This window comes from Ornithorhynchus anatinus, chromosome 2 (assembly GCF_004115215.2).
Source record: "Ornithorhynchus anatinus isolate Pmale09 chromosome 2, mOrnAna1.pri.v4, whole genome shotgun sequence".
NCBI lineage: Eukaryota > Metazoa > Chordata > Mammalia > Monotremata > Ornithorhynchidae > Ornithorhynchus > Ornithorhynchus anatinus.
This window is the reverse complement of record NC_041729.1, coordinates 67,277,890-67,293,613: the sequence shown is the minus strand read 5'-3', so window position 1 is coordinate 67,293,613 and position 15,724 is coordinate 67,277,890. Positions and strand designations below refer to the sequence as shown.

General features: G+C 42.8%; 1 protein-coding gene across 1 annotated transcript in view; it reads right to left on the bottom strand.

Moving 5' to 3' along the window:
• PRKN (parkin RBR E3 ubiquitin protein ligase) overlaps positions 1 to 15,724 on the bottom strand; it is a 1,416,888-nt gene that overhangs the window by 939,412 nt on the left and 461,752 nt on the right. Inside the window, exon 3 of the mRNA XM_029058315.2 lies at positions 8,201 to 8,441. Within this exon, the coding sequence (XP_028914148.1) occupies positions 8,201 to 8,441 (241 nt within the window). The remainder of the gene's footprint in view (positions 1 to 8,200; positions 8,442 to 15,724) is intronic.

Here is a 15,724-nt window from a genome sequence, read left to right as displayed (position 1 = left end):
GACTGAATGCTTTGTAGAAAAATGATCCGGGCAGCAGAGTGAAGCAGGGACTGGAGTGGGGTGAGACAGGAGACAGGGAGGTCAGCGAGGAGGCTGATACAATAATAAAGGCAGGCTAGGATAAGTGCTTGGATTGCAGCAGTTTGGACAGAGAGGAAAGGGCTGATTTTAGCGATTCTGTGAAGGTTGAACGGATGGGATTTTGTGATGGATTGAATATGTGGGTTGAATGAGAGAAAGGAGTCAATCCGTTGGATATGAAGAGGGAGGGCGCTTCAGGCAGGCGGTGGGTGAGATGGTGGTGGTGAGATACACGAGACCTAGGCACAGTGAAAGCCTTAAAGCAGCCTTGTTCTCTCCTCCCTCCATCCCAGGAGAGGGACAAAAGCTATAGAAGGGAGGTAGAAGGCTTCTCCTTACTCACAGCCAGGGAGCCAGGCATATCTTGTTGAGGACCAGAAAAAAGCCTGATCTTATATCCTAGCAGTTAGTTCATCTATCAGTCAGTCAGTCAATCGTAATTTTTGAGTTCTTAATGTGTGCAGAACACTTTCTAAGGATTTGTGAGAGAACAGACATATTCCCTGCTCACAATGAGTTTACAGTCTAGAGGGGGACACAGATACTAATATAGATAAATAAATGACAGATATGTTCAAAGGTGCTATGGGGCTTGGAGGGGGGACAAATAAAGGCAGCAGATCAGGGTGATGCAGAAGGGAGTGGAAGGAAAGGAAAAGAGGGCTTAGTCAGGGAAGGCCTCCACGTGGAGTTGTGCCTTCAATAAGGCTTTGAAGGAGGGGAGATTAACTGTCTGTTTGGCAGTGACCTCCTCCCACTCTGCAGTGAAAAAATTTGACTGATCATTACCAAGTTAGACCCATTCAGAGGGTTGGGCCAAGGGGCCTTTCTCAGAGGGACTTGGGCAGTGCTACTTGGGCCTAATGGGTTCACACAAATTATGGACTCTTGAGGTCGAGAATTGTCCATGTGTGCAAGCCTCCCCTCGCCCCTCACTGGAAGAGCCGTCCTCCCCTCCTTTTCATCTATTATAATAATAATAATGATGGTATTTTTTAAGCGCTTACTATGTGTCAAGCACTTTTCTAAGCATCAGGTTAGATACAAGCTTAACAGGTTGGACACAGTCCCTGTCCTCCATGGGGCTCACAGTCTTCATCCCCATTTGACAAATGAGGTAACTGAGGCCCAGAGAAGTTATGATATTTGCCCAAGGTCACACAGCCGACAAGTGGCAGAGCCTGGATTAGAACCCAGGTCCTTCTGATTCCCAGGCCTGTGCTCTATCCACTAGGCTCTACTGCCTGTCACTCTAGTCATTCAGAAGCACAATAACGGGCAAGCTCTCTGTGCCCAATAGGACCAGGAATTGAAATCACACATTGTTTTTCTTCAGGCAGGCAGGTGCTCATGGGTGAACTTCACAGTCAATGATGTCATATTTGAATTACAAGTACATTGATTCTATTTAATTATGGAAAGGCTTATAATTAAATTATTCATTCCTTATTATATTATTTAATGTAATTATTAAATAAATAAATATGGTCCCAAGTTAGCCCTGCCCCTTGGGCATTCACAGCTACAGAAAATTGCAGTGTATTTTTCTCCTCAGCTCCCTTGAAGAGAGGATAGTTTCAGAGTCTGGGAGAAATTAATATGTGCACCTACACATATACACCTATATATACACACACACACACATAAACACATACAATCACACAGAAATGCACACAATCCTTTTAGGCTATTGTTATAAACCAGGTTCTTGCTTCTCCTAACACATATTACCAGCTTAAATGATAATGCATGGCTTAGTGGAAAGAGCTTGGGCTTGGGAATCAGATGACCTGGGTTCTAATCCTGACTCCTCATGTGTCTGATGTGTGACCCTGGATACTCTTTACACTCTTACACTTTACCACTCTGGGCCTCAGTTCCCTCATCTGTAAAATGGGGATTAACCCTGTGAGCGCTATGTGGGACAGGGACTGCGTCTGACCCAATTACCTTGTAATAATAATAATGTTGGTATTTGTTAAGTGCTTACGATGTGCAGAGCACTGTTTTAAGCGCTGGGGTAGATACAGGGTAATCAGGTTGTCCCATGTGAGGCTCACAGTCTTAATCCCCATTTTACAGATGAGTTAACTGAGGCACCGAGAAATGAAGTGACTTGCCCACAGTCACACAGCTGACAAGAGGCAGAGCTGGGATTCGAACCCATGACCTCTGACTCTCAAGCCCGTGTTCTTTCCACTGAGCCACGGTGCTAGTAGTACAGTGCCTGGAACACAGTAAGTGCTTAAGAAATACTATTACCATTATCATTTATTATTAACGCAAACTAGTCAACAACAATAATTGACTCATTCTATATACTATTTAACATGCTGCAGAATTTGACCTGTCCCAATAATATCCCTTGCTCCCCTTACATACCTTGTTCTAAAATTAATCCTGTCCACGCTCATGCCTGGGAGTCAGATGGCCCAGGTTCTAATTCCAGCCCCGCAACTTGTTTGCTGTGTGACCTTGGGGAAGTCACAACTTCTCTGGCCCTCAATTTCCTCTTCTGTAAAACGGGCATTCAATGCCCTTTCTCCCATCCTCTAAAACTGTGAGCCCCATGGGACAGGGTTTGTGTCTGATCAGATTTATTTATATCTACCTCAGGATTACACAAAGACGACACTTATCAGATACCATAATCATGAGAGTGTGAGATGGGGCTTCAGAGGCCACGTGTGGATAAAAACTGAGTTACATACTTTGCTGAAATTGCTTTCTTTGGCCTGGAGTGAGGCACGAGGGAAGCAGTGTGGCTTAGTGGATAAAGCAAAGGCCTGCGAGTCAGAAGGTCCTGAGTTCTAGCCCTGTCTCAGCCACTTGTCTGCTGTGTATGACCTTGGGCAAATCACTCAGTTCCTCAGTTACCTCATCTGTAAAATGGGGATTAAGACTGTGAGCACCAGGTGGTGACTGTGTACAACCTGAATACTTTACAACTACCCCAGTGCTTAGAACAGTGCCTGGCCCACAGTAAGTGCTTAATATCATAAAAAAGAACAACACCTGAAGAAAGACTTGAAAGACTGCAGCAAAATGCTGAACTGATAACCTGATCTCAAAGAATACCAATTTCACTTCCATCTTGAAAAAGCCAGGATGAATGGTTTTGAAGTATATTTTCATAACTATTGAGTCTAGTTTGCAAAAACTTACCTTAATTCATGGAAAAAAAACCCTCTGGTTTCTCTATCATCAAAGCATGGGTTGGGATCAACAAAGTGCCATCTCCTGTTGTTCTTAGAACCTACCCCTTGCAAAGATGTGGGAAAATATCTAAGATTTAAGATCAAAAGATAATTGATGAGAATTTCTTATCAAGGCATCCAGTGAAGCTGCATGGCCCAGAGGAAAAAGCACTGACCTGGGAGTCAGAAGATCTGAGTTCTAATCCCGGCTCCACCACTTGTCTACTGTGTGATTATGGGCAAGTCATTTAACATCTCTAAGACTTTTTCCTCATCTGTAAAATGGGGAGTCAATATCCAGTTAGACTGTGAGCCAAATGTAGGACGGGGCCTATGCCCAACTCTAATGCTTTGAACAGTGCTTGGCACTTAGTAAGCACTTAACAAATACTGTTATTGTCCAGAGGCAAAGGAAGTGAAAGAAAAGATCATGTGTAAGCTGAAACCATCAAGTAGAAACTTCTCACAGACAACCCTACTAGCCACTTCCTCATATTTCTCATATTCGTCATATTTCCTAACCAGCTGTTTCTTAAAAGGAGGTCACCTACCTGTTTTCTGAAAACTTTTCCCAACTATCTGCACTTTTTTATGGTATTTGTTAAGCACTTACTGTGTGTCATTCATTCATTCAATCGTATTTATTGAGCGCTTACTATGTGCAGAGCACTGTACTGAGCGCTTGGAATGTACAATTTGGCAACAGATAGAGACAATCCCTGCCCATTGACGGGAGCATTGTCCTAAGCACAGGGGCAGATAAGTGTAAATCAGGCCTGATCAAGTCCCTGTTCCACAGAGGGCTGACAAACTAATTAATTGTGGTATTTGTTAAGCCAGGCACTGTACTAAGCACTGGGATGGATACAAGCAAATCGGGCTGGACACAGTCCCTGTCCCTGGTGGGGCTCACAGTCTCAGTCCTCATTTTACAGATGAGGGAATTGAAGCACAGAGAAGTGAAGTGACTTACCCAAGGTCACACAACAGACAAGTGGCCGAGCTGGGATTAAAACCAAGGTCCTTCTGACTCCCAGGCCCATGCTCTATCCACTAGACAATGCTGTTTTTCTACCCCTATCCTCTCATCTAACCTATAATCCCACATCAACTCTTGCTCCCAGGGTATCTCCACTTGGACGTCCCACCAACACCTCAAACTCAGTTTGTCTAAAACACAATTCTTCATTTTTAATCAATTAAGGGTATTTTTTCAGTGCTTATTGTGTGCAACGCACTGTACTAAGTGCTCGGTGAAGAACAATACTACAGAGTTGAAAGACAAAATTCCTGTAAATCAATCAATCCATCAATCAATAGCATTTATTGGGCACTTACTGTATGCAGAGCACTGAACAAAGCTCTTGGGAGAGAACAACACAACAACAGACAGATTCCTGGCCCACAAACAGCTTACAGTCTAGAGAGGAAGGCACATATTAATATAAATTAGTAAATTCTGGATATCTACATAAGTGCTCTGGGGCTGGTTGGGGAGGGTAAATAAAGGGAGCAAGTCAGAGAGAGGCAGACGGGAGAGAGCAAAAAGGAAATGAGGGCTCAGTTAGGGAAGCCTCTTGGAAGAGACTGCCTTCAGTAAGGCTCTGTAGGGGGAGAGAGGAACTTCTTGTCAGACATGAAGAGGGAAGGGTGTCCAGGCTAGAGGCAGGATGAGGGCGAGAGGTCGAGAGCCAGAGGTCAGCGGCAAGATTGGCAAGATCGAGGTACAGTGAGTAGGTTGGTATTAGAGGAATGAAATGTTTAGGCTGGGCTGTAATAGAAGAGTAGCAAGGTGAGGTAGTGGGGGTAAGGTGATTGAGTACTTCAAAATGGAAGATAAGACGTTTTTGTTTAATAAAGAGGTGGATGGGCAACCAGTGCTAAGGAGTACGGAAACATAGCCTGAATGTTTTTGTAGAAAAATGCTCTGGGCAGCAGAGTGAAGTATGTTAAATTTGAGGTGACAGCAGGACGACATCCACAAAGATATATCTGGAAGGCATCCCCCTTAAACTCAATCCTTCTCCTAACTTTCCCATCTCTATTAATAACCCCTCCAACCTGCCTGTCCCAGAACCTGACAACTTCATTGTCATGCTGGACACCTCGCTGCCTTTCAATTTTCACATCCAATCTACTGACAGAGCCCTTCACCTCATCCTACATAATATCTCCCACTTCTACGCCTTTCTCTCCACCCTAGCGGCTACCACTCTGTTCTCAATTCTAGTCACATGGCTAGACGCAGCATGGCCTAGTAGAAAGAATACAAGCCTGGAAGTCAGAGGTCATTGGTTCTAATCCTGGCTCTGCCACATATCTGCTGGGTAACCACAGGCAAGTCACTTAACTTCTCTGTGCCTCAGTTATCTCATTGGTCAAATAGGGATTAAGACTGTGAGCTCCATGTGGGTCAGAGACTGTAACTGATCTGATTTCCTTATATCCATCTCAGCTCTTAGAACTGTGCATGGCGCATAGTAAGCGTTTATGAAGTAACATTATTATTATTACTGCTGGTCTCTATGTCTCTAGCCTCCCCTCACCCCAATTTATACAGCAGCACAGGTCACCTTCTTGGATCATCCCAGACCACATATTTTTACATTCCTCAGAAACCCACAATGGCTCTCTGTTTTCCGCCACACTGAATAAAGATTGTTCACACTGCTTCAGAGCTCTCTGATAAGTTGTTCCATCCTGCATTGTAAGCAGGTTGTGGTCCGGGAATGTAACTACTAACTCTGTTGTATTGTACTCTCCCAAGTGCTTAGTACCAGTGCTATGAACTCAGTAAGCACTCAATAAATATCACCCATTTATTGAATGATATCTGTTCTCTTTACCTGCTGTTCTCCAGTTCCCTCTCTTCACTTGTCTCTTTGTACCATTCTCACTCTATTTAGTTCTTGCCTCTTCTATCTCTATACCCTCACCCATGTTTTTTTCCTGGTCAGGCAACTCTCTCTCTCCCCAAATCTGATACAACTTAGAGTTGTCCCCATCATCAAAGCCCTCCTAAAAACCACGCCAATTCCTATAATCCTTCCCAATACAACAAACCCACTAGCTTTCTCCAGCACCTAGGTACTTATTTACATCAATCTTCTGCACTTTATGCATATATTTACTCAACTGTACATTCAGTGAGTTACTCTAATTAAACTATTTGTAAATATTTTTATCTCTATCTCCCTCATTCATGTATAAACTCTTGGAAGGCAGGGATCTTGTCCTTCCTCTGTTTCAAACTTCCCAAGTGCTTAGTACAGGGTAATCAATAAATGCCACTATTATTACGGATAACCCCTAAATCACCCCCATTCCCTCCTGTCCAAACCTCTATCACAACTTTCCCACCAGACCGGTTTTTTATTACTTGCTAAAGGTGACCAGATTTTCAGTAACCAAAGTGGGTCTGAAAGGAGAGGTGGAAAAAAAAAAAGGGTGAGGGGAATAGGGGGATTGAGAAGAAGAAGCCTAGTGGAAAGATCCTAGTGGAAAGATCACAGGACTGGGAGTCAGAAGACCTGGGTCCTAATCCCGGCTCCGCCACTTTCCTGCTATACAACTTCAAGCAAGTCACTTCACTTCTCTGTGCTTCTGTTTCTGCAACTGTAACTGGATTCAACACTCCATGTGAGTTAGGGATTGTGCCTGGCCTGATTAATTACAGCTATCCCAGCCTTTAGAACAGTGCTTGATACATAGTAACTACTTTAATACCCCAATTATTAGTATACCAGAGACCTTCACGCAACACTATAGAATTTTAAAAACTGTGCCTATTTTCAGCGTGGCTCAGTGGAAAGAGCCTGGGCTTCAGAGTCAGAGGTCATGGTTTCGACTCCCGGTTCTGCCACTTGTCAGCTGTGTGACTGTGGGCAAGTCACTTAACTTCTCTGTGCCTCAGTTACCTCATCTGTAAAATGGGGATTAAGACTGTGAGCCCCACATGAGACAACCTGATTACCTTGTATCTCCCCCAGCACTTAGAACAGTGCTCTGCACTTAGTAAGCGCTTAACAAAAATACCAACATTATTATCCAGACCAGGACATGTGATCATATTTCTTTTAAAATAATCACTCTTATGGTATTTGTTAAGCATTACTAGGTCCCAAGCACTGAACTAAACCACTGGGGTACATACAATATAAGCAGACGGGACAGAGTCTCTGTCCCACTTGGGGCTTATAGTCTAAATGGAACAGGAAACAGGTTTCTTAACTCCAGATACACAGATGAGTCAACAGGCACAGTGCATTCATTTATTCAATCATATTTATTGAGCACTTACTGTGTGTAAAGCACTTGAACTAAGTTCTTGGGAGAGTAGAATATAACAAGAAACAGACACATTCCCTGCCCACAACATGTTTACAGTCCAGAGGGGGAGACAGACACGACTATAAATAAATAAATATACAGCTATGTATAGTGAAGTGTAGTGAAGTGAATTTTCCAAGGTCACATAGTGGGAAAGTGGCAGACTTGGGATTAGGATCCATGTCTCCTGGCTCCCAGGCCCTTGTTCTTTCCACCAAGGCACATTGCTTTTTGTTCTTAAGGGGCACAATCTCTCTCGCCTGCTAGCTATGCTGCTTTGACAACAACTCCCTGAACCCTCAACACCTAATCCTTCCTTGGTCAAATTCCAGGCTCGAGACATCAATCTGAGGACTTTCAACTCCTCCTTCAATGCTTAGACAAATATCCTGCCTAGAGTTATCCACACGCTCTTCTTTGTCACATTCACATTTCAAAACCTTGGCCCTTAGGAGGAAAAGGCCCTGCTTAATCTCTTATTTAGAATTAGCTGTCCCACCTGCTCCTATTAGTCACGTTTATCCAACACAAGCCGGGCTTGCTAAAATCCATCGCAGCACAACTTTTGCAAAAGCAGGCACTCAGAAAATTACCTGAACGCTCAAGTGGCAGATCAGCATTCTCGCTGGTATCATCCAGGATGACGGCCAGTCCTACAGCAGTGCCTGGGAGGAGGGTGTTACTGAGGTCCACACGGGTCAGGCTCTTGGGTTCTCTACACAAGCTACCCACAGTCGTGGCAAGCTTGGCAGGAGTAGCCTCTCCCACTTCCTGACCTCCATCTTTTATTCTCCGCACTACATGGACGATACTCTGCTGCTCCAGGTCGCAGTTCTAGAAAAGGAAGCAATGACCATGTGATATAGTGAGTAAATTATACACTCCAGATGTATGAGAAAACATCCAGCTGGGTTCAATTCTGGAATTTAGGAAATGTTCAAAAATCTGTTCTGAGCACAATGTCTTCATACGGTAATGGATTTTAAAGGAAAGTGACAACTGTAAATTGCTGGAATTAGGATCCCTCACATATGTTCACGTGTTCAAAATGTTGACAAGCAATGTCGGATTGAGGCCAGATCCTCCGAGCTAAAGTTTGGGAATGAGTGGAATAACAAATAACTCGAAGTCATTAGGAAAAAGTAAGTAAAAAATCCTTGCCAGAAATGAGACTGTACTCAGTGAATCTCACCCAGGATCTGATCTTAATCAAGAGATGGAATTTTTTCAATAAATTGAACTAGTCTATATTGCAAATGATACTTCCCTCATTTATTTATCAGCTTTAAATGTCTACACCTCAACATTTCCTCATATTGGCATTCTAACCAAAAGTGTAATAGCATAGGTATTCTTATGAACCTCACATACAAGAAACGACTGCTAGTTTATTACATATTGAAATGTGTTTCTTCATTCCCATAAGATATAAGTATTTTCAGTGACTGTAAAAAATAAGAAACTTTTACATTTTAGGAATGCTGTTGTCATTCACCATTTTATTTTCCTTTTCTTTCAAAATCAAATAATGGTGGGCATTTCAGAAATGTTTTCAGCCCCTGACATTTATGAACCTGGAAATGTCAGAAACATACACAAGCATAAAAAAAGCATGTCACAAGGTCGAAAGGCAAGTTACCTGCCTGCAGTACACGGAAACACTTTGAAAACTTCTGCCGTTACGCTAAGGTATGTATACATTTACTTTCAGGGGACAAAGCTTGGGCATTTTGAGATTACTCTGACCCCAACTGTTGACACTCCATGCTGCCCGCAGAAACTTTCTCATTTTTTCTATAATTCCCTCTCCCATCCCCTGAGTCACCCAAACCCATAATTTATCAATCAATTAATGGCATTACTTTGAGAGCTATGTGGAGAGCACTGTACTAAATAGTGGGATAGATACAAAAATCCTTAAAATCTCCCCTGCTCCTCTCCAGTTCCACCCTCCTTCTGCCCCTTTGTCAACTCTCTCATCTTTCCGAGCAGTATCTCAAGAGATCTCCTGCCTTCTCTTCAAATACACCCCTTCCACCTGTGCATTTGACCCCATCCCTTCACACCTTATCAAAACACTTACCCCTCCCTTCTTCCCTCCCCAACCACTTCAGCAGTGTTCTCCAATGATGTCTTCACCAGTGCTTTCAAACATGTTCATGTCTCCCCATTCTAAAAAATCCCTCCCTTAACCCCACATCTCCCTCAAATTATCATCCCCATCTCCCTCCTACCATTTGTTCCTGAACAAGTCGTCTACCTTCACTGTTTCAAGTTCCTCTCCTCCAATTCTCTCCTTGACCCCCTATAATCTGGCTTCCATCCCCTTCACTACACAGAAACCATGCTCTCAAAGGTCACCAATGACCTCCTTCTTGCCAAATCCAGAGACCTCTAATCCATCCTAATCCACCTCCAACTCTCAGCTGCCTGTGACACTGTCGACCACTCCATTCTCCTGGAAATGTTATCCAAATTTGGCTTCAATGATACTGTCCCCTCCTATCACTCTGGCCACTCATTTTCAGTTTCTTTCTTGGGCTCCTCCTCTGTCTCCCACCCCTTATCTATAGGGGTACCTCGAGGTTCAGTTCTGGGTCCTCTTCTCTTCTCCATCTACACCAACTCCCTTGAAGAACTCATTTGTTCACACAACTTCAACTACCAACTCTGGCAGATGATTCCTGGCGTGGCTCAGTGGAAAGAGCCCAGGCTTGGGAGTCAAAGGTCATGGGTTCAAATCCCGGCTCTGCCACTTGTCAGCTGTGTGACTGTGGGCAAGCCACTTCACTTCTCGGTGCCTCAGTTACCTCATCTGTAAAATGGGGGTTAAGACTGTGAGCCTCACGTGGGACAACCTGATTACCCCGTATCTACCTAAGCGCTTAGAACAGTGCTCTGCACATAGTAAGCGCTTAACAAATACCAACATTATTATTATTCCCAAATACACATCTACAGCCCTGATCTCTCTCCCTCTCTGCAGTCTCACATTTCATCCTGCCTTAAAGACATCTCCACTTGGATGTCCTGCCGTCACTTCAAACTTCACATGTCCAAAAGAGAACTCCTTATCTTCCTGCCCAAACCCTGTCCTCCCCGTGACTTTCCCATCACTGTAGACAGCACCACCATGTTTCCTATAGCACAAGCCCATAACCTTAGTGCTATCCTTGACACCGCTCTCTCATTCAACCCATGAATTCAGTCTATCAGTTCTACTTTCACAACATTGTTGAAATCTGCCCTTTCCTCTTCATCCAAACTGCTACACATTCATCCAAGCACTTATCCTATCCCACCTTGATTACTGCATCAATATCCCTGCCTCCTCTCCGTTACAATAGTGCTTAGGACAAGCTCTGCACACAGAAAGTGCTCAATAAATATGAATGATTGAAGCATTCTAAGTTGCTATATAATTCTATCAGTAGCTACATGGCAAAGTTAAAGCCCTTTTGTAGTTCTATTCTTGTATCTCATGTGCTTGCTTAGATAGGCAGGATGCTATAGCTTCCTCAACAACTGAGATCCACCTCTTTGGGGTGAGAAAGGATGGAGGGAGGGGGGAGGGAGAAGGAGTGTGGCTCAGAGGAAAGAGCACGGGTTTGGGAGTCAGAGGTCACGGGTTCGAATCCCTGCTCTGCCACTTGTCAGCTGTGTGACTTTGGGCAAGTCCTCATCTGTAAAATGGAGATTAAGACTGTGAGCCTCACGTGGGACAATCTGATTACCCTGTCTCTACCCCAGCGCTTAGAACAGTGCTCTGCATATAGCGCTTAACAAAGGCCAACATTATTATTATATTACCCTTAGATGTGTCACTTCCTCTACCAGATCCACATACCAGGTAGCTTAGGTTAGGGGTCCAATTGTGACCTGAGAATACTTTTCATAGTTGTACCCTTTTCTGCCCCACATAATAATAATAATGATAACGGTATTTGTTAAGTGCTTACCATGTGCCAAACACTGTTCTAAGCACTGGGTTATTTATTGAGCACTTACTGTGTACAGAGCACAGTATTAAGCATTTGGAAAGTACAATTGGGCAAAAGAGAGAGAGACAATCCCTACCCAACAACTTGCTCACAGTCTAGAAGGGGGGACCCCATCCCCTTGTGTCACATTCATCAGATACTTACTCTCTTCTACCGGGGTCCCCAGTGGAATAATCATAGCTCTCTTTATAGCTCTTTATTGCACCCAATAAGCGCTCAATCCATACGACTGAATGAACAAATATCAGAACACAGTAGTTGGAGCTGTAACACTCTGACTTGTAGATGAATACATCGTGATTTTATAAAATCTGTCACCTAAATAAGAGTCAGGCAACAGCTAATCTGGTCACTCAATGAAGGCTCCGATGAGTGGCTTGGATCCTCAAGTTTCTAGAAAGTATGCTCCTTGTGAGCAGGGATCGTGGGTACTCTCTTAAGTGCTTAGTACAGTTCTCCGCACACCGTACGCTCGTTAGGGGCAGGGAACATGTCCGCTAATTCTGTTGTATTGTCCTCTCCCAAGGGCTTTGTTCAGTGCTCTGCACATAGTAAACTGAGTGATTGATTGGCACTTAACTATTTGTTGGTTGATTCATTTATTGATTAAAGCTCGTTGTGGGCAGGGAACATGTCTACCAACTCTGCTGTACTGGACTCACTCAAGTGCTTCTTACAGTGCTCTGCACACAGTCAGCACTTGAGAAATACCATCGATTGATCCATTAATGACAGGACACCCGAGTTTTCTGATACAGTGCTTGAAAGAGTTGGGTACCCAGATCATCAAAATTAACTTTAGATTTACAATGGAAAACATTTTCTCCTCTGGATGTAATCTTCAAGAAAGAGAAAAGAAAATTCTGGGCCTTTTTTTTTTATTGGTTCTCTGTATTTTCCTGTACAATTTTTGGTATTAGAAGCATTTCATTGTTCATTTTCTTTTTTTTTTTGGTTAATCTAGTCATTGCTTCCCATAACAATCCAGGCACTGTGCCAGTTCATCACAGTGAATGGAAGAAAAGTTAACAAAGGCTCAACCCAGAAAGGCTACTTATGTCAACCGTCAATTTCCTAGGGCTTGTTATCCAGTTTGTGTATTATCCAGGCCGTTGATTTCTCCTCTTTCTCCTACAGCCTTTCTGTCATTTCAGGGCTCATTAGCACCTTCACCCAAGGAGGGTAGTGGGAGGAAAAGGTGGTGAAATATAAATCCATTTTGCAACATGTTCAAAAAACTAGTTAAAAGGCTGGTAGGAATGGAACCATTCCCAGGTAATGTTTGGTAAATCCTTAGATATCATAGAAGTTTCATGGCACATAAGGTAAGAACAATGTTTTATTTTTGAATTTGCAAGAAATGTAGAATTCTCAGGAATTCCAATTTGTTGAACTTCAGTAATAATTTAATTAGCAATGGGGACAATTAAAGGCAAAAATAATAAAATAATGAGCAAATAGCTGTTGCTGTTTTTTTTCTTTCTACATAGACTGCAATGCATTTAGGATTGCTCTCATTATTTACACAATCTCTCTGAGTTAAGTGTTGACTATTATCCCCATTTACAGATGTGGAAACTGAGGCTAAAGGAGGTGAGCTGACTTTCCCAGTGAAACAGCAAAATGTTGGGATCTAACAAGTTCATTTAAGTTATTTTGGGGAGAAAATCTATTAAGCACAACAGGAAGAGATTGATTGCCTCTAAAAGGCCTAAGGACTCCATGACTCTAGGAACATTGATTCCTTTAAAAGAGACATAAAAGAGCATTCTCAAGAGAAAGGAATAATTGAATTCCATGCCCTAACCGTACAAAGTTCCTAATGGCACGGAAAAGCAGATGAATGTGGAATAATAATAATAATAATAATAATAATAGCACTTGTTAAGTGCTTACTAAGTGCAAAGCACTGTTCTAAGCACTAGGGAGGATACAAGGTAATCAGGTTGTCCCACGTGGGGCTCACAGTCTTAATCCCCATTTTACAGAGGAGGTAACTGAGGCACAGAGAAGTTAAGTGACCTGCCCAAAGTCACACAGCTGACAAGTGGCGGAGTCGGGATTTGAACCCATGGCCTCTGACTCCCAAGCCTGTGTTCTTTCCACTGAGCCATGCTGCTTCTCTGTTCAAACTACTGGTGATGGCGGATACAGATTTAATGAGGTTATTCCAGGGATATATGGACTATCCATTTGACAGGCAAAAAAATGCCAGAATCTTTCCCGAATGTAAACTGCGACAACTTTAGGTCACTCTACTGGTCCCTCTAACACAGTACTCTTATCTTCAAAGTGGTTGCAGATTTGATTGCATTTTATCTTGACCACGTTCAAACTGATTAGTTTGTATCTACCCCCATACTTAGAAAAGTGCCTGGAACATAGTAAGTGCTTAACAAATACCACAGTCATTATTACTATTATTATTATTATTCGGTGCCTTCCGTATTTGTCTTTGTCCCTTACGTTGTTTCAAAGTTTAACTGTTTTGTTGCTCCCGGAGTGTCTGTTTCCAGTTCTTCCCATCTACTCTCCACCACCACAGAAGCAGCATGGCTTGGTGGAAAGAGCTTGGGCTTGGGAGGAATCCTGGGACTGCCACTTGTCTGCTGTGTGACCTTGAGCAAGTCAATTAACTTCTCTGTGCCTCAGTTCCCTCATCTGTAAAATGGGAACTAAGACTCTGAGACATGTGGGACAACCTGATTACCTTGTATCTACCCCAGCACTTAGAACAGTGCTTGGCACATACTAAGTGCTTAACAAATACCATCATTATTATTATTACCATGTTTATTCACAGATTGTGAGCCTCTCAATGAAAAGGGCCAAATTTCTACCTATATATTCTTACCCAATGCTTACGTAGTATAGTGCTCTGCACATATTAAATGCAATCAATAATATTACTCTTTACTCCCGTGTTGTGTACAATGCTGGCACTTAGTAAATACTTAAAATACACCACGATTCTCACTACTGATATTGAAAGAAATGTGTACAGGATGCCTTTCATTCTTTTTAATTTATTTTATGGTATTGATTATGCACTCACTATGTGCCAAGACACTGTCCTAAGAGTTGGGGTAGATACAAGCTAAACAAGTGGGACACAGTCCCTATCTTAAGGGATAGGGTCTTAAGGGTATCTTAAGGGTCATAAGGATTACAGTCTTAATCCCCATAACTTCCCCAACATTCCCTTATATACCCCTGTGTCTACCCCAGTGCTAGAACAGTGCTTGGCACATAGTAAGCGCTTAACAAATACCAACATTATTATTACCCCTAACACTCCCTCTAGTAACTCAGTAAGTGTCACTCATCTATTACTTTACACATAGTAAGAGCTCAGTAAATACAATTGAATGGATCCTTTGATTTATCCAAACCTATTCTTCTAAGGAATAAAGCACCCAGTCTTTCATTTTGATCAGTTAGAAAAGGTGGAAGGAAGGCAGGGAGGGCTGGAGGAAGGAGGGAATCCAAGAGGGAGAAAGGAAGACAGGGAGGGAGGGAGCTTAGAATGGAGACACCCTGTTTTTGCAACTTCTTTGGTTTTCAATCTGAGGCTCAAATTTTCAACCCAAATAAATCACATTGCTGTTTATGTCAACTCCTCTTTCATAATGTGTGCCTGTCTTATTTCCTGTGTACCGATTCTTTCGTTACTCTCCATGAATAATGCACAATGCAGCTGTCACAACCCAGATCTAGACCTAGAGCCTGCTTGAGGAAAACCTCTTGGCATCAGCCTGCAGGAACAAAATTCATAACAAATACCTGGAATCCAAACATGAAACTATATATATATACCAGTATATACATATCATCTTTCTTGGCTCAGTGGAAAGAGCATGGGCTTGGAAGTCAGAGGTCATGGGTTCAAATCCCAGCTCCGCCGCTTGTCAGCTGACTGTGGGCAAGTTACTTAACTTCTCTGTGCCTCAGTTACCTCATCTGTAAAATGGGGATTAAGACTGTGAGCCCCATGTGGGACAACCTGATTACCCTGTATACCCCAGCGCTTAGAACAGTGCTCTGCACATAGTAAGTGCTTAACAAATACCAACATTAATATTATTATCTCTGGCTTAATCTGTTGGTTCCAACTAA